Genomic DNA, 19,686 nt, shown 5'->3' on the forward strand with positions numbered 1-19,686 from the left:
GGTATAACGAACGATCTTCTTCAACCCAGTAATTATAGTAAAATATATGAAAACGAACCTAGATAGTAACGAAGGGCCAAGGGACTGGCAGAATTTGTTCGCTGTAATCAGTGGCGGATCCAGGGAAGGGACCCGGGGGACCTGCCCCCCGCCCTTCCCCCCACCTTTATTGTTAGACCAAACTGAGGCCCGAAAGGCCGAAAAATGTTTTGTTTTGAGACCGCCAACCCCCTTTATCTCAGGGTCTGGATGACCGGGCCCCCCTTATCTGAAGGTCTTGACCCGCCACTGATAACGAAGTTTCGTTATATCGAGGTTGGTTTTCATATATGTTACTATTACTGGGGTAAAGAAGATCGTTTGTTATACCGAGGACTTCGTCATATAAAGGTTCGTTATATCGAGGTTCTACTGTATGACGCAACCTCGGTATAGCGAACAAATTGTGGTAGTCCCTTCAGTCCTCATATGAAGGTTCCACCGTAGTACAACAAATTTTTGGCAACCAGAAATACTGACACCACACTATCAGTGATGTTTCACCACAATCCATTTATTTTCACTTTTCTTGTTTACGCGAATTCATTTTGTACCATTTCTACAAAACCAGTCACTACACTAACTCGCGAAAATTTTATGTCAGGCTTTATTAGGCAAGATAAAATCGAAAAAAATAATAAAATCGAAAAAATAATAAAAAAATTGAAAAAATATACAAACACAAAGAATTAAAGCCCAAATTTCAAGCAATAAGGCAAGCTCTTACAACTTTCAAAATATTAATCGTGCCCATGAATCATGAAATGCACTCGCACTCATGCCTTCGTGCTATGATTACATTTTTGTCACTACACCTACACCATTTCTGTTGGGATGTTACTAAGTCAGGGAAACGGGGAGCGGGAGAATGAAAAAAATAGGATCAAAACCAAATTTGAACCCTAGCCCTATCCATCGACAACGAGGTGAATAACCTATTTTAGTAAAATCCAACTAGTGGTCTATTATCAATGCTGCGTTCTGATTGGCTGAGCTACTTCTAGGCTATATGTTATAGCCCACTAGTAGCGAAAAGCGTGGGCTTTTTGGCGGCAAAAAAGGATTAATATAAAGTCTAGCTAACATTTTTTATTCTCGATTTTTTTTGACCAACTGGTTGGATTTTACTAAAATCAATCATTTAATTTCAAATAAACTTAACTTGTATCTCCTAAATGATCATTTTTGTTTTTTTTAATTTTTTTACTTGAAAAGAGTGTTTTGTATCAAGATTGGTAGGAATAAATAGTGTAATTTAATTAGTCTGAAATTTGCACTGGATGCAACAGAAACGATGATACTGAATCGGGGAACGGGAAATTGGCAAAATGGGAACAAAACAGATAGTCTTCATTTTACACTGCCCCGCTTTAAACTACTTCCATTTTGTTTCAAAATTCGAATGTAAATTCGAGGCGTGAAAATATGCTTATCCGCCGAACATTAGATGCCAGAGTTCTTGTTTCTGAAGAACAGCACCTTTTCCAACTGCATGGTAGGATATTCAACGCACACGGCCAGAACAAACGCTGAAGCGTACGCAAACACCACTATCGACACAAAGTACAAAGCCTGCAATAAACAAGAAGGTCATTTCTCACTCTCGTTAACAGTTCATGAAAAGAAAACATGTGAAATTACAATCCTAAGACCCCTGGTTGTCTTGCTGATAAGGCTGGCTGACTGGCTGAATGAATGTTTGACTGAATGACCGACCAACTGGCCGACTGACTAGTTGACTCAGACTAGTTGATTGACTGTTTGACTGAATGGCTGTTAAACTGACTGACTAGCTGACCAAGTGGCTGACTGACTGACCGTCTTGCTTACTAGCTGACTGTCTGACTGACTGACCGATTGGCTGACTGATTGTCTGACTGGCTGACTGACCGACTGACTAACTGTCTGACCGGCCTACTGACTGACCGGCTGGCCGCCTGACTGATTGACTGGTTGGTGGAGTGGCTCACTGTAGTTCTGACTGACTGACCACCTGACAGCATGGCTTACTGACTCCGACTCTAGGGTAAATGGTAGGTAGTTCACTGATGCACCAACCATTAAAGAAGTAGCATGAGAACGAGGTACTGGCAAAGGGAGGAGATGTTAAATGAACTTACGAAGATCTTGTCTGTGTACTCCGTAGTATGTTGGAAGGACCCAAAATATACATTCATAACGATAGGGTGAAGCAGATAAGCACTGTATGTCAAACGGCTCAGTGGGATCCAATACGATGCAGAAAGGAACTTGTTCACAAGACCTAGAATAAAACAAAACAAGTTCAACCGTTTTAATGCAGCCTTACGATATGTACAGCACACCCTTAGTAATGCAGGAAAGATTTTACACCCAATAAATAGTTTTTTTTTTCAGGCAAAAATTAAGCGGTCGCTAACAAACGGCTTGGAAACTAAAATTTCGAGGGCGTTTTTGGACTTTTTACATTTAGGGCATGAATTTTTCGTCATTTCAGGCCATGGAACCTAAAAATGAGCCTAGCTAGCTGTAAAAAGGGGCAATACGGAGGCAATACGTCCTAGCCGGCATGATCACATGCTGTTTACGGAAAATTCCCTCATTCATGTCAGGAAATTCTGTATTTTAAAGCCTCCCCTAGGGCATGACTCAGCAATTGAGGACATTTCTGCTACGTTTTCAATGTTGGTTAGCATGCAAGGATTTTTCCCATGCCTATCGTCAATGATTTGCTCACTGGTAATAGAGGGGGTGGCCCCAGAGTGGTTTTGCATTGAAATTGGCATGCAACAGAATTTCGCATGCCCTGTAAGCATAATTTGAGGTTCCGTGACCTTCTCACCCAGGCCGCGAGAAGCCTAGGTTCTAGTAATAAGTAATTCATACCCAGCAAAATCTCCGGCATGCCGGGCATGCCAAATTTCCTGGCATGCCCGGCATGCCAAATTCTCTGGCTTGCCGGACGTGCCATAATCTGGGTCATGCCGGGCATGCCAAAATCGGTCTCTGGCATGCTCTCAACGCACAGGTTATAATTCCTTGAATCTACAGATATTTTAAGCCTGGCTAAAAAAAAAAAAAAACTAAACAGATCACAGTACTTATCGTTTGATGTACGGTTTATAGGTCATTTACACGATGACGTCATTGCTATTCCTCTCATTTTTATAGATTTGGTTGTCCCAGCGAAGTTTAAATAACAAAGGCTCTAATTTTCACAAGAAAGTAAAACCCTGAGGGATTCTGCCGTAGTAATAAAACAGCGTCATCGCGGAGATGACCTGTTGGGGGATTGTAAAAACGGCCTCACCCCTTTTAATGAGTCTTTAATAGGATTCCCATTTCACATTGCGAATAAAATAGAATTGACTGAAATCATTAAAAATAGAGACAGAGACTATTTTCTTTGCATAATAAAATGCATCTATGTTCCATGAAAGCTTTTAAAAATACAAGGTTATAGAATATCTTTCAACGTTCATTACATTACAAACTGAGCTAAGCTCCAAAATCACTGTCCATTATTCAGTAAATTATGATGTTCGACAATGCAATGTGCTTGAATATAACGTTGCAATTACAAATCTCTCTAACGCAATTTTCCCTACGTTAGAAAAGCTGTTTTTGTCTTGTTTCATATTTTGATAAGGAGTCTGAGTTCCTCTTTCTTGTTTTGTAGGCTTGCCAGGGATTATTGTTTATGTGTCATTACCAGAGTCTGTGTTCTTTGTTTTTAACTCAAAATAAGTCAGTAATAACTGTGTTATTACTATGTTACCTAGAGTTCTAATAAATAGGTCATAAAATAGGATTTAACGAGAGCGAATTTGTTTCTTAATCGGTGTATAAAAAAAGTGAAGCTATCAAATGAGAAGTTTATAAAGTATCAAAATTATTAAATTAAAAGCTCAAATAATTAGGAAAATTCCTATACGAAAATAATGCTAGAGACATTAAATTGATCAGATAAAATTCTCAGAAAATATGTCGAATAAAAGCCTCATTGCTTGCTTTTGTTTTTGCGTAAAGGTAGCCAAGTTGAAAAAGCGACTAAATCTTAGTTTTTTACGTTGAACATGTTTATTAGCTTAGTTTTCGTCCGTTTTAAAAGCTTTATAACCCAATCATAATTTTCGGGTTAAAATAGTACAAAGTAATTTCAAAAACTATGTTTATTTAAAGAGGAGCCGGCAAACGTGAACATTTTGTAATTCAGAAATCGGACCCAGCCAGGTTATTTAAGCTTAGAATTTTTTGCATTTTAGCGTCCTATAAATTTACCAGAATCGCCTCTCAAAGGCTTACTGTAGTAAAGCATTTTGTAGTACACTCGTAGACAAGCAATGTAAGGCATAAGTGGTTGCTTGGATAAGACATCCAAAAGAAAAATTAGTTTTGTGGACCTAAACGCACATTCGCAGACTCCTTATTGAGTTGTTTACAACTTTGCATTGACACCTGCAGCATGTTCATTTTTTAAAGCGAAATCCAAATCTGATTTTGGCATTTGATTTACGGATATTTTATTTTGTCTCCAAAAGTGATTGGTTTCTATACTTTTGAAGTTTCCTCTAGTCTTCTTAACAGCAGAAGAAGATTACAAGACGTAGAAACAGAAACAATCCGAAGTGAACGAGTTGAAAACCACTTATGCCTGAGAGATTCTTAGGCATGCTGAACAGCAAGATAAACTGAATGCCAAAAGGATAATTCACGGGATTTTTTCGATATTCAGGCTTTTTCTTTACCAAATTAATACTAAATTTGTACTTACAGTCTCTCGCAGAATCCATTTCTTGTCCAGCATTCACCAACATCTCAACCATGCACCGCAGGAAAAAAAAAAGACAAACAAGTGCGAAGAGACATGACGACATCATGACGCCACAACTGCCACGCTACAACAAACTAAATTCATCGTCATCCGAAAACACTTCTGCGGAAATTTGGCCGATTTCGTGCGAGCTCGGGGTATCTTCGGATGGAGCAGATGACGTTGCTGAAAGGACTATCGTCAGCAAGGAGTAAAACAGTTTGCAAAATTCGCATAGCTGACAAGAAGCGCACTGAAAACCTAAGCAAAATCTCTCTGAGAGGCAGTCCAAACTCACCAAATCAGAACGTGTTTGCAGTATTAACGTCGTACTCTCGTACTGACTTGAACGTCCTGGTAAGCTTAATTTTCAGGAGTCTTTTAATGCTGTTGACCGAGAAACATATACTGACGGAGAAGATTTGTTATCTTATTGTTTAAAACGCTTTTCCGCGATCAAATTTAAATCTGGACCCAGAAATATCAGTATCGCTTTGAAATAAAAGGATTAATTGATCTGTAATTGCAAGTGAAGTATTCTATTTTATGCATGAATAATGTTGTTTTGTTGTGCTTTTTATTTATAAATCCAGGCTTTTGTCTTCAGTTTTGCCAGTCGATCCCGTGACATACATTGTGACAAACATAACTTTTTTTGTTATAATCTGCGTTTATTGCCAGGCATGAAACCTGTAGCTTCAAGCTCCCTAAGATATATTTGGCGATTATGTGATTCTCAGGATATGATGCTGGAGCGAACATCAAAATCAGTCACGCTGGGCATGCCAATTTCATACCCGGCATGCCGAGCATGGCAAACCCAACTGGCTGCACGATCTGCATGCCCGGCATGCCAAACCAGACGAGCAAAAACTGGGAATGAATTATCAACCCGGCGAGAGATCTGGGACCTAAGTTTAGCTAAGTCAATTTTGGGCTGCGAGGGCATGAACCTATTTTTTCCATGCCTATGACATGTAATTTCTAAGTACCAATATTCCCTTGAATTTTGTCACGCCTAAATATATAAAATTTTCCCTCTCTCATTAATCCTCAGACTGAATGCAATTTTTACGCTCGCTAGGCATGTTCAACTGAAAAGCATGCCCATACCCTCATTCAAAACAAAATGCTATCAAATTTTAGTTTCCAAGCCGTTTAACAGCAAACCTACCCTTTTGGTAACATCCTAAATCAAGAAAGGGCCATAGATAAAAAAAAAACAATGGGGATCCTCTAGATTTGCTTGGCACATTATCAGAGACAATTCTTTCAACTTCATCAGTGTTCAGTTCTTGTTGTGTGGAAACCATCGTTTGTCTATGTACTGATGGCTGACAGCTTTGAAGCTGGCTGCTATGGCCTTTGTCCAGTTGAAAGCATTTGTATTGATTTTCCCCAGGCAAACAGACTAACTAGAAGACGATATATAAATTTTCATCAGATGTGTATAACCGTCATCAAATAACGCGGAGATGTTACATACGTAATCAAGATTTATTTAGATAAAACCACGAATATCCGACCTCCTAACTCGTCCCCAGTCGCGTGCGATGACTTTATGGAGATATTTGAACGACTTTGCTAAGGAAAGCGGGGGCGAAAGGAGTAATGGGAAGGAACAAAATGCGAAGTGACTTTCCCCTTTCTCTCTCTTTTCTTCCCATCACTCCCCGCTCGCACTCTGCGCTCGTTTCCATCATGCCCCTCTCACGCTTCTCTCTTGTCACCAGCTCTCGCGCTTCTCGCTTGTTCCGTGCTCCACACTAAGCCTTGGAAAAGCCTGTGGAGAAGGCAGTCCGACCTCACTAATAGTGACCACCATGTGAATACGTTAAAACAGTCAAACCGCTCGTAGGCGATCAACCAAAATGCCAAGACCTGGGTGTTTACAATTTACACAAAACCACCCGGGTGGAACCCTTGCGCATAAACATAAAACTACAAAATTTGACGAGGTGGAAGAACGAACCGACACAAAGTAAATCCAAATAAGCTGAACACACTAAAATCACAGCCCATATTTTCTGACGCTACCCAAACGGAATTGCGCGAAACACCTGATTTTCCAACAGGAATTTCCGGTTTCCCACGTAGATGGAAAAATACCCGTGGTGTGTACTTCTGGTAAATGGATTTGAGTAATCTGAATAGGTGGTCGCAGGTGCAGGTTTAGCCGTAAAAAGGTTCTACAACATTAACGTGGTAATTTTCTTACTTCCATATCCTTTGTGACAGGCATAGACAACCCAAGCAACAGCCAGTCCCCAAACAAACCGACTAAACGTGCCATAAATGATGTTTTCTGCTTGGTTGAACGGTCTTCCTCCTTTCTTATTGACAGTGTAAATTCCATATACAACGGTAATGCCAAGGCCAGCGCCCACAAACCAACCGACCAAGCAAACAAGTTGCCTTGGTATTTTATTCTGAATAAAAAAAGAAAGTGTCAGATGTATGATACAAACGATAATTTGCTCACGGAGGTCACAAAATGTTGGAAAATAAAGGGTTGGTGGCTAGTCCCTAGGCCTCATTATTCCACGCGGCCTATGCGTTTCTGGTCACGTGCCCCGAACGAGTAACTGAAATGCATTGACTAGGAATCATTGGATGTCTCCCTTTCACTGAGGCGAATCGGATCGGGGACCCGTTTCTCGAAAGTCCCGGTAACTTTGCAGCCCCGAAGGCAAATTTTAAAATCAAAACCAGTTGTATAGTTCGCTAAATCCCATCGGACAAGGTTTCCTCCGGGTACCTTTGATGTACCAGGAATATGCGCAACAAACAACTTCAATTAACGGCGCAGTGAATTCGTGGGATTTGACTGTAAAATGCCCAACTAAAAAAAGATGTTTTGCTAGACAAATGTTTAACACGCGAATCAAAAGAGTGACATAATTCAAAAGTACTCTCAGAAATGAATAACTTAATTCTGATTTTCACAAGATAAAGTCTTTGAAATGCAGAGCTACTGTTATGTCTCTTGACTGGCTCAGGTAGCACTTAAAAAGGTGACTCTCACCTACTCAAACAGTCACCTCTTGTATTGGGAAAGTACAATTAAAAATCGAATTCATCTGTCTGCTACTCACCAAAGGATTCTTGGCCGGAGCACTTTTTTCAATGAAAAGCAGGTAGCCAAGTGCAATTCCCACGAGATAGGGAGTAATACGGCAGTATGGCTTGATATAGACGACGTCTGTATAACTACCTCTGCCTTGTTCTTTCTTAAACCTAAATTAAAATCCACTCAAACGATTACTCTGACAGTGTGGTATCTACTACAGTCAATTCCCGTTTGTACGAACACTGAGGAAGCCATAAAAAGTGTCTGTATTAACGGGGTGAGCGGTTTGAATTTAGAGAAACTGTAAGGACTTTCGTTGCCCAGGGACAAAGCAAACTGTCTATAATAATGAAGTGACCGTATTAAGTGGGTGTCCGTAAGGCGGGGTTTGACTGTATGTTTAACCTTTAGTTGGAGTTGCATCGCCAGAAATCTCTGCAACTCCGCGATAAAGCGTGTGGTTTTAACAATGAACTCGGCGTTAAGAAATCCATCCCCCGGCAACGCTCCTACTAAAAGGAAAAAGCATCACGGGATAGGTGCCCCAATTTTGTCCCTTTGCTGAGGGTGGACTATAAGAAATGAAATATAGTTTTTTTTACACTCAGCGCAAAGCGGGTGTTTGCTACACGCTTAGGAGTGATTTCAACGAAAGGACGGGTGTGAACTCTCAAGGTTTTGTATGACACGGTGCAGCACAATTCAATATGGATGCCACTCCATGTCTAGCACGCGCCGATCGCACGACGTGCAACAATGGTTTCACATCGCCAAAAAAAGTGAAAAACGTTTTAAAATATACAAAACGAAACAGGAACATATTAGCAAAACAAGAACTTACACAGCTCAACCAACAATACTTACCCAGTCTCAATTTGTTCAGCCTCTAGGACATCTGTGTTGTAATGACCAATTAATACCCCGGTGACGAGAAGAGAAGCTGTAAGAAGGCCACCAACACCCGCACCAAGACCAATCCACCGGAGTCTGATAAACAATAAAACCTACATTTCATCCAATTGTAAGACGTAAACTAACAACAAGTACAATATTAATAACATCATTATCATTCACTTTCACCATCATCATCATCATCATCATTGTCATCATTATTGTCATCACTGGTATCACTATGACCAATGATCACCAAGCTCTTTACCATCATGACAATTCTCATCATTCTAAGCTATAATTACCATCATCATATAGGTATCGCATTATCATGGTAATCGATCATAATCGTCGTCATCATTATCATCACTATCATAACCATCACAATCATCATCATCATCATCATCATCATCACCACCAAGTGCTGCCAGAGAGGTTCTCTACAACGGTCACACCGCCGCACTTTTTTACCGCCTGAACGTCTTACGAAACGAAACGAGCTCCAAACATGCATATACAGGCTCGTTCTTTTAGCCACGACCTAAAAAGGCCATTAAACACTTGAAGAGACGAAAGATCTCAGCGAACTGTCGTAACACGATAGCGAAACGACTTTAGACGGTAGCGAACAGGACGTTGGCGAAACGAACTTTGATCACCTGTAGATGATGAAAAGCAGCAGAGGACTGATAATATAGAACTGCATATCATTGGCAAGATACCACGACCATCCGAGACACTGAAAAATGAAACAAGGACTTATTGCATTTACTTTTGTAAACAAATCAGCCAACATGTTTCAGTTCATAAACAACTTCGGCAGGAAAAAAATTACCGCCATGTACCAAAACTGGACCATTCCTTGAACGGGGTCACAGAAATATGAAACACGAGCAACCTAATTACTAACGATTGACAGTTCTTGCTTAAAACTCATGAAGAACTTTGCATTCTTCGTTAAATCCATGGGTGTACATGTAAAATGCAAGGAATACATTATACATGGAAAAAAGCCCTTACTGATTCTCGATCTCGTGCCAGGTTCTGCCTCTCATGAAGAGACTCATTATTAAGTTTTAATGACCCCCTCCTTTTCATCCAATCTTTCTTGCCTGCTCAATAATAGCCAATCAGAAACGATTGTTCCCCCTCTTAAGTTTACATTTTTTGGCATTTCAAATCCACCAAAACCTCCCTTCCCCTTCCAGATAAAAAAATTAACGGCCACTAAGTAGTTTCGAGGGAGAATCTACAATCCCGAGCAAACGTCCTTGAGAGAGTGATACAATAATCCCTGTGGCTTCTGGGTGCCTTCATAACACAGTGCTGCTTTGCAGTTCTCCCCTCTCCCCCACCCCCTTAACCAATGTTGAAAAATTCTGGATACTCGCGTCCAATGTTGTTTGTGAGTGTGGGAGAAGGAGTTGAGTATGTGTGACTTAAAAACAGACCAACAAATTCAAGTTTGCGTCAAGACTTTTGTCCATGATTGTAGCAATATTTTACAGGCACCCAGTCAATTATTCCTGCTATTGCACGTTACAAATGGAAAGTAGTGGTCATAAACTCACTTCCTTGGCCAGGGAATTAGGGTGAAAATTATTTATGTAAAGCAGATTAGTCCACCAGTATTTTCCGCAGGTTGTTGGTTGTTGGATACCATACCACAAGGGCCCATCGCCGAGAAATTTCATAAGATTATGGTAGAACAAGATAACAAACATGTAACTGGGCGTCAACCTGTCGAATACAATAATAATTGGTGTTTAAACTCCGAGGATGGTTGTGTTGTTTTGGTCAACATTCCAATGAAAACTAAGGAACTTAAGGGTCCTTTTTGCTTTTAAAGCTAGGGTCCCTAGATCTTCTTTGAATGGACGCAATTTAAAGAGTGGGAGGGGAAAGGACTGGTACTAAAAAAGCGTTTTTTGGAAATATTGATCTATGTCTTTCTTGTAGTAAATATAATAAAATTGACATAGCTCTCTATGCACATGTAATTAATGCACGGTAATTTCCAGAGCTTCATCGTACATAAGGCTAGTGGTTGCAAAGATGTATTGATAGTAACCAGTCCTTATGCGTCCCTGGGACTCTCGGAGGAAGCGTGCGTCCCTTTCGATTTGTGGTAAAATGCGCACACGTGTGCGTTTATGGGAACGCTGTAAAAATAATCAGCATAAAATTGCAAAAAAAGTTTTAAATACAGTGCTTATGCTTCTATGCGTTTAAAAATAACCACATTTCGGTAAAGTGCACCTATTATCCTCTAAAAAGCGACCTTCCTAGAATAAGCAACCCCGGCCAACCACGAATAAACATCCCGCTCCCTTCACCCCACTTTCTTGAAATACTAGTTAAAACCGAAGGTTACGGAGTGCGGGCGATAGCGATCGAAGGCCAAAACGCTTTTGCTCAAATACTGTGCTTTGGGCAAGTTTCATGTGATAGATGGCAAAAAATACGTGATTAATTACGAGTGATCCAAGTTGTAAACGCACGTGATCAGTTTGCGTTCGATGCACTCCATTCATTCTTTGTGGAAGTCCAAACGAATTCGAAGCTGGCTACATACATGCTGAACATGCGCAATAGCAACCAGGAGATTAGGATTGTGGGCTCCTCTTGTAGCGGTGGGGGGAGGGAGACTTCCTTCCTAACCGTCCCCCGGCCCCTAAGTAGATTTGACACTTATCCAAGATGGCCGCCCCCTAACGCAAAGTATTAGATCTCGACGATCTTACGGAAAAATAGAGGACTTTGAACAGTCTAGTCTATTTTCTTCTTCCCTACCCCTACCCCCTTGCGCTAGTGGGCAAAAAATCACGCCCCGCGGTTTTTTTTTATACGCGCGCTTGACGCAAATTTAAGAGAAAAATAGAAGGTCTGTGAACAGGCTACACCGGACCATTGCCACAAAAATGATGCATACTGGTTTTGAGACTTCGAAAAAGCACGATAAGGAACTTTAGTAAGAACACATGAGACTGAATTCTTTTATCTAATTTGTAAAGGTGAGATTTTACCTCCAAAATCGATGAAAGTAAAACTGAAACAGAGGAAGCCTGCCGTTATTCTTATCCATGCGACGAAAACCAAGGTAGGCCACGAGTAAACCACTGAAAGGAAAGAAATGAAATTACCTGTTTAGATCAAAACTATACCGTAAGGTAGTAATACTTGTATCTTCCTACATTTTCCGTAAATTGAACCTATGTTTTACTTTGTTTTATTTTAATTTCATTGACGGTGCCAAAGCAATATAAACCAAGAGATAAGTGACACTACAAAAATTAATCTAGAATATAGCATACATGAATATGCAAAAATACAGGCGGGGACAACGCAACAGTAAGCGTAAGTTAGTGCTGGTCCATTAAGGGGATGGACATATTTAAGTCACTAAGTGGACCTAAGCGAGGGTTTCCGTAGCTGTTACCAGCCCCCGTCCCCCTCCCCATGCGACAAACGTGGCGGCAGAGTTTATCGATGGTGGGTATGTTGCAGGGCGATGAAGAAAAACTGGCAGCTAAGGTGGAAGTCTTCGATTCGATTAAGCACTCAGCAAAGCCTTAACTCTTTTCCTCTAATTGGGCTTTTCGGAAATGACCAGTTACATGACACCTAGGTAATGATTCATTTTTTAAGAAAAAAGAGGAGGCCCACGAAGCAATTTTAGCTTGTCTACACAATTGGAACAAATTAGAAATTGAATATCATTAAACACAAGCAAGAGCTCTTGATGCAAGATTGTCGTTCTAGTAGTTAAGCAGGCCTACCTCAGAAGGAAAAAGCTGTCCACGGAGAAGAAAGCACTATTCACAGCTTCAAAAGAAAACCTATGAGTAATGTTCAGTGCCAATCCTAGATTGTCTGCAAAATCCAGAGATATCAATGTTAACTTACTTCAACAGTTTGTTTGCACAGAATCTAACAGCTTCTATGTCTAACCATCCCGGGAGACTGCATTTAACAGGACCGTATCAGGGGCACCCAACGAGGATATAGTTCAAAACCACATAACAAAGCATTGTTGAACGTATTTTAGTATTTAAACGGTATATATAGGCATATTTTTATCCCCTAAAAACTTTTTATCTGTTCGGATTTCCTAGCTGAAAGTCTAGTGATCCAAAAATTATAGAGATCAAAACTTACCTTTTCGAAAATTTCAACCAGGAAAAGGCTCCCGAAAATTCTAGGTGGCCTTTTTAAGGGTAAAAATCCGTTAAAAATGGGTAATTATACCATTTTGTAGATGTTCGAAAATCCTAGGAGAGGCAGGCAAGCAAGAAATTTTACAATAAATGTTCCGAAAATTCTAGATCTCAAATCGTCTTCCGAACGGATATTTTCCGAAAATTGCCGTTGGGTGCCCCTGCCGTATCAATCTACATGCCTCTCCTGTAGGGCGGCACAGGTGCGGTTCAACACCTCTGAAATGGTAGTTTCACATCATACGCAAGTATCTCGCAGGCTCATGTACAGTAGGATTTTGTAGGTGGCAAAGAAAAGCAATTTTTAAAGTTTCCTTTGTTTTCTAGGGCTAGGAGACATTTTCTCTATATTTTCTCTAGGGCTAGGTGTACTTTCCCTGTATTTATTTATTTATTTATTTCCTTGTGGCATGTGCGAATCGGATCGGATCACAACCTGCATATTTTTTAGAAGTACTTCTTTAATTTTAGTAAATTTCAGACTGTTGCAGACGGTAAATTTTACCGGTTACTGCCTGATAAGGAAAACACTTGATTCAAACGAATCAGAGTATAAACAAGTACATTGTTAACTTACTGAGGATTCGGAAAAGAAGAAGCCACAGATATGTGTGTCCAAGGATAACCCACCACATGCTGAGCACCCGCACACCATTCAGGCAAGTAATAGCACCGGGTGGGACTGTGCAGTCCATTATCTTACTGGCATTACGAGCGACTGAGAAACAGGTCAGAAGTTGGATCAAAAATCCTGTAAAAATAGAGATAAAAGTAGTGAAACAACTGCCAGGCGTTACCTGCGTAAAGTTCCATAATTCAGAATTTGGAAAAACAGGTCAATCAAAAGTATCGAAATTTATGCTTAAAATCAGGTAACTGCAGCTGTAATTTACTTACATTGCAAATAGACCATGGCTTTACTCATTACATGCAATCAAATGAATGACTACACAAGATTCTAGTGACACTTTTTTCCTGACTTTTTCTAATTACCAAATCTCCAACTAGGTCAAGACATTTATTTAACCCTTTGAAGGTGCAATATCCTAATACAATTAAGGGCTGATCTCGATACATTTTCATTTTTGATTAGTTAAGACAAAATATTGCTAAAAGATAAAAGCATTTTCCCTTTGGTGGTCATTCTATTAATTCTCATCTTGTTTATATATTATAATAATAATATTTGGCTTAAATGAGATGAATTCAAGAAAACAGTCAAACCTCGCCTTACAGACACCCACTTAACATGGACACCTCATTATTACAGACAGTTTGTTTTGTCCCTAGGGAAGGAAAGCCACCTGGTTAGCTCAGTTGGGAGAGCGCCAGTCTGCCAAGCAGGAGGTTGCGGGTTCAAACCCCGACCAGACCAACAATCAGGGTCTTTAAATAACTGAGAAGAAAATGCTGCCTTTGTAATGACATCTGCTTAGACTTTCTAGTCTTCTCGGATAAGGACGAAAAACTGTAGGTTCCGTCTCACAGCACTTTCACTGATTTGTTCTTGTGGGACGTAAAAGAACCCACACCACTATTTGAAAAGAGTAGGGGTCATAGACCCCGGTGGTGTGGCCAACCTTTACAGTTTGTGGGATTGGGTACAGATGGCACCTCGCATTGGTCCCGTTCGTGCACATTCCCTCTGGGCAGGCCTGTGTCCAGAAGAGCTGGTAAATAAATAAATAAAGCCCTTACAATTTCTATAAATTGAACCCACTTAATATGGACACCCCTTTAAAATGGACACTTTCTATGGCTCCTTCAGTGTCCTTATCAACGGGGTTTGTCTGTATATAATAATAAACAACTCTTCAGAAAAATTCTCAAAAATTCAGATATGTCAGCTAAGTGCACCTAAAAAATCATAAGCAAAGAAGGGAGAACAGATTATGGTTACACGTGCTTTCAAAGCTAATGTTGCTTTTCAAAAACGTGTGAATTCTGAATTACAAAAGCCAGCTAACGTTTACGTTCTCCGCTGCCTTCAATCATCATAGGGAACCTCTTTGGACTCAGATGTTTACTGTTTACAAACAAGTTCAAAAGACCATAACTAGTTTGTGATTTGCAATTGGTGGATTTTGATCCATTTTGTGTGTTTCTGTGTTTCAAGGTTCGTTGCTTGTGATTGTAATTATAAAAACTGACCGACACGAAAACACTTAAGCTGCCAGGCTTTTAAATTTAAGAGTTTGTGTGCTATTGAAAAGCCCAGTAACGTTAACTACAGTTACCTCTTTCCTCCAGGCTGGGCTGCATGTACTGAACAGAAGGCAAGCCAGTCCTTTCTGAAAGCCCATTATTGATGAGTAAAGGTTCAGTTTGGTTGCTACTTATATGAAAGTCATTTTCTTCTGCTTGACGTGGTTCTTCTGCAGTAACCCAAAATTTCCATGATCCTTGAACAACCAACAAGTCAACCGCTGTTCCAGCCAAACACAAACATGCAATGACAGCACAGATGACTCTACATGAAAATGTTGCGATGAGAATCTTACAGAAAAGAATGACTTGCTTTGCACAGAAAATGTCAATCAAATATAAACAACAATGAAAAATATATGCTCTCCTCTCACAAGGTAACCTTCTATTTCAATTAACTGCAACTTTACAGCAAGCATTCTAAGTCAAGGAAGTACTCTGTGTATGATTTTATCAACTGTAAATAAGTTGTATTTATTAATGTTAAAATACTCACATACTAATACTCACAGAGTGATGATGGGGCCTGTTGTCCATTTGGATGGATGAGCACAAGCAATGGACATATCTTTGTCAAGGGATACTTTAACGAAAGGCAGGTTTCCTACATATGCTAGTACGAAATAATTCATTATAACACATTAAGTTTGCAAACCAGTGACACAAAAAATAACAGGTACTACATGAGGGTAGAGGAATTAATGGTGAGGGGAATGAGAACAATAAATTGTTTGCAGCTATGTCATTTAACTGTTATGATTAAAACCACTATGCAAGAGAGCATTAAAGGGATGCACTGGAAAATGACAAACCAAGAGTTCATTAAAATGGTAATTTTCGTCTAGCTATCCAAATGCAGTGATTTTGTTACAAATAGTCATGGTGAGTCCTGGAACTCATCTTGTGAAAAATCATGAGTCCCAGTCCAGAACCAATGAGTGCCAGTTAAAAAAAAAAAAGAGTCCGAAATTGAAAACACTTCCAGGACCTTTATGTAACCAGACAGTAAATCTGAAGACACACTCCAAAACTCTGTATTGCAGTAAAAACTGAAATTAAAAAATAGTCCTTCTACTTTAAAGCACAACAAAGACTAAAAGAAATATGCCTTGTTAAACAACAGCCATAACAACTGCCACACAAATTACACGAACAAGCAGGATATTTCTACAAATACACATGTTCAGATCGATCGATCAATCTTCGCGTCTTATGGGACACATGCCATGGATTATTTTATGTCTTTGGGGATTTTTATGTGTCAGGGACACAGGACGCAGAGGTATTAAAATCACTGCAAATGGCGTTTTTGTACCACATGAATAACTGGCTGCAAAGGGCGAGCTATTCTTGAACCTCAACTAGGTTTAATACATTACAATAAATAGGCCGGCTGAGTATTATATCGTCTTCAGTTGTTCATAAAAGGGTACCAGTAAAATGCTGCTCTAACCTGAGGATGGATGTTACAACACAACAAACTTGCTAATTCATCAAAAATATATATGATGCATTCAACATTGATCTACCTAATAAGAAACTACAGTAGGTATACTGGTAAAAATTACATAAGACATCATTGAGGGCATATAAAGAAACTGATTGATACAAATATACAGGTAGGTGTCTGTGCGGTCATAAGCCCTGATGCCAACTATCAATCCAAGGTTCCTTGGATAAATATCTATACTCTCAAAAACATGAGGATTTGCTTTTTTTTTTTGGTAGGTCCAAGTTCACCTTAGCCAAGTGGTTGCTTCTTGTAAGTTTGGTTTTTTCAGTCTTTTATGTTATAAGTGATAGATTTGTTTCAAAATTTTTTGATTGGAGTGCAACTTGCAATGCCAGTATTATGCTATAAACAAAGAATTTACATCTATTTAAATACAAGATTAAATTGTTACTAAGATAATCTTATGATATAATTGCTCCTCACGTTTAATAAAAAACGAGAATCCAAAAGCAACATCTCTTTCACTGCAGTTGGAAGGTACACAAAGACCCCACTCGGCAGGTGCTTTCTAAGCAAATAGTCAAAGGATACATTTAAGCTTTACACTGTACATATCATACAAGTGAGTCAAAACCAAACAAAAGCTTTCATCAAGGCAGGGCTTCTGATAGGTCGCGGAAAAAAAGTCAAATTTCGCAGGATTTTTAGCGACAAAATCGTGGAAAAATCGGCCGATTTCGCAGGAATTTCGCTGGAATCTTTGGGGCAAACTTGGCCAGAAAACAATCGGTAAAAAACAGCGGATTTTGTGGTTATTTTCGGGCAAATTTCACTAGAAATCGATCAGTTTTGCGCTGATCAGACCAGAGTTTTTAATGTTTTTCTAACAGAGATCATCATTTGCTCTTTCAACAACGATACGCTCCAGAAATGAGCCAATGGCAAAGCCTTTAACATCATGACTAGTGCTCAGTTTTTCACAACATAATCTACGCCTGGTAGTTTCGGAACGTTGTTTGCACATTTCAGTAACGAAGTTTTGACATAAATTTGCAAGTTTCCGGCAAGTAAATACCCCCAGTAGCTGAGACAAGTTTCAAAATTGCTGTACAGACATGTATTTGATAAGATTTCTACCTAATTTTGTGGTATTTTGCGTGTTTTTGTGAATTTGTCGGGATTTCGCGGATTTAGGTGACCTGAATTTTGCGGCCCCATGACCGCGCGAAATATCAGAAGCACTGTTAAGGGCCTTAACCCATAACACCTGTTACCACTGAGCTTACTTGATGTTACAGGTGATCAAAGTGGAAAGCTAAGGGCAGCACTATAAATTTTTGTGAGATGTTACGGGTTAATAGATCTTCATTTGCTATCGCTGCTTCAAAACTTAATGATGGCCCTGACAACAATCACTGTACCTTCAAACAACTCTCTAAGGCAGAAATGTTGGGTTGGGACCATCTTGCCAGCTTATAGAGTTAAAATGATATGGAATGTAGGGACCCACACTACTAGGCATCCATTTAATTATAAAAGAGTGATCCATCTTATAGAAGTCAGTGCTAGACTTTTTTGGACACTAGGCAATGGGCTAGTAATTTAAATTAGCAATATAAATCACTTAAGCCCACGTGGACAGGCTGGCCACTTGTCCAAAAAAAATAAAAACAGCAAAAAAATACCAGCTGGGTTAGGAACCAGTCTTCTCTATTCCATTTCCTACATGGCTTCCATAATTTTTGCAAGTATGTTGTAAACTACTGATAAAGCGTTTTAGATAAAGACCTTCCCAAGTTAAAACATTACAGAAAATTCATTTTGTCCACTAAACTAATCAGTCTAGGTAGTGGAAGTATATTTTTTACTAGCCTAGTTCTAGCCTGAGAAAGCAGCCGACATTTAGCGACAAAACCACTGGTTTCACCGCCAAATGACGTCTGAGAAACGTGCACAGAAATTCCATACTGATGACTTGTCAGTAGTAGGGCAAAATGTCGGATGTTTTCTCAGGCTAGCCCACTTCATGAAGTTTCACTAGTCCATGGCTAGTGGACTGGCATGAGTGTCAAGCATTGGAAGTCTCCACTGACTGAAGTACCGGTATAAATCCTTATTCCATTTCTTAGTGAAATTAAAAATACTTACAAATCCTTGGAATTCTAAAGTGATTTTAGGAGCAAGACAGTAATGGGCTTCAGAAATGTTTTGACACAAACTGTAGGAGCCCAGCCACACAAGATTGCCTCCAGTCACTCCACTTTCTGGTTTTCCTGAGGCATCCTCATCTAGAGTGACATCAATAACAAACCATAATACTTGAGCAGCCCGGTTTTTCCATTTTCCCTGCTGGCAGAGTCGCTTTGATCTTTCCTAGGTATAAGTCAGAAAAGGGAAACGACTCTACCAACATCTTCAAAATCCTCTGATTAATTGCCAGTCGAGGAAAGATCAAAGCGACTCTGCTCTGCATGCAGGGTACTTTTCAGTTGGTCAAGTTGAGGTTTGGCAATGTGACAAGAAACAGTACGTAGTAATTATAATTAGCTAACAAACGGTCACTACTTAATTATCAGCTTACTTTGCAGGGGCATCCAACGTCAATTTTCCGAAAATATCTGTTCGGAAGGCGATTTGAGATGTCGAATTTTCGGAACAATTTGTTGTAAAATTTCTTGCTTGCCTGCCTCTCCTAGGATTTTCAAAAATCTAAAAAATGGTAATATTGCCCATTTTTAACGGATTTTTACCCGTAAAAAGGTCACATAGAATTTTCAGGAGCCCTTTTTCTGGCTGAAATTTTCGAAAAGGTAAGTTTTGATCCCTATAATTTTCGGATCACTAGACTTTCAGCTAGGAAATTCGAACAGATAAAAAATTTTTAGGGATAAAAATATGCCTATATCTACCGTTTAAATACTAAAGTACGTTCAACAATGCTATGTTTAAGTGGTTTTGAACTATATTCTCGTTGGGTGCCCCTGACTTTGCAAGCAGAATATAAGCTTGAGAAAGTGTT

The 19,686-nt window shown here is 39.6% G+C and overlaps 1 protein-coding gene across 1 annotated transcript in view; it reads right to left on the reverse strand.

The window, feature by feature from the left end:
- Positions 1 to 532: 532 nt before the first annotated feature.
- Positions 533 to 19,686, reverse strand: part of LOC140927337 (nose resistant to fluoxetine protein 6-like) — a 19,478-nt gene continuing 324 nt past the window's right edge. Inside the window, exons 2-15 of the mRNA XM_073376968.1 lie at positions 18,816 to 18,955; positions 17,151 to 17,235; positions 15,725 to 15,827; positions 15,247 to 15,479; positions 13,587 to 13,760; positions 12,572 to 12,665; positions 11,819 to 11,911; positions 10,364 to 10,532; positions 9,452 to 9,531; positions 8,766 to 8,888; positions 7,927 to 8,068; positions 7,050 to 7,260; positions 2,160 to 2,302; positions 533 to 1,611 (exon numbers count right to left, since the gene is read on the reverse strand). Coding sequence (XP_073233069.1) covers positions 1,483 to 1,611; positions 2,160 to 2,302; positions 7,050 to 7,260; positions 7,927 to 8,068; positions 8,766 to 8,888; positions 9,452 to 9,531; positions 10,364 to 10,532; positions 11,819 to 11,911; positions 12,572 to 12,665; positions 13,587 to 13,760; positions 15,247 to 15,479; positions 15,725 to 15,827; positions 17,151 to 17,235; positions 18,816 to 18,955 — 1,919 coding nt within the window. The 3' untranslated portion in view covers positions 533 to 1,482. The remainder of the gene's footprint in view (positions 1,612 to 2,159; positions 2,303 to 7,049; positions 7,261 to 7,926; positions 8,069 to 8,765; positions 8,889 to 9,451; positions 9,532 to 10,363; positions 10,533 to 11,818; positions 11,912 to 12,571; positions 12,666 to 13,586; positions 13,761 to 15,246; positions 15,480 to 15,724; positions 15,828 to 17,150; positions 17,236 to 18,815; positions 18,956 to 19,686) is intronic.

This window comes from Porites lutea, chromosome 2 (assembly GCF_958299795.1).
Source record: "Porites lutea chromosome 2, jaPorLute2.1, whole genome shotgun sequence".
Lineage (NCBI taxonomy): Eukaryota > Metazoa > Cnidaria > Anthozoa > Scleractinia > Poritidae > Porites > Porites lutea.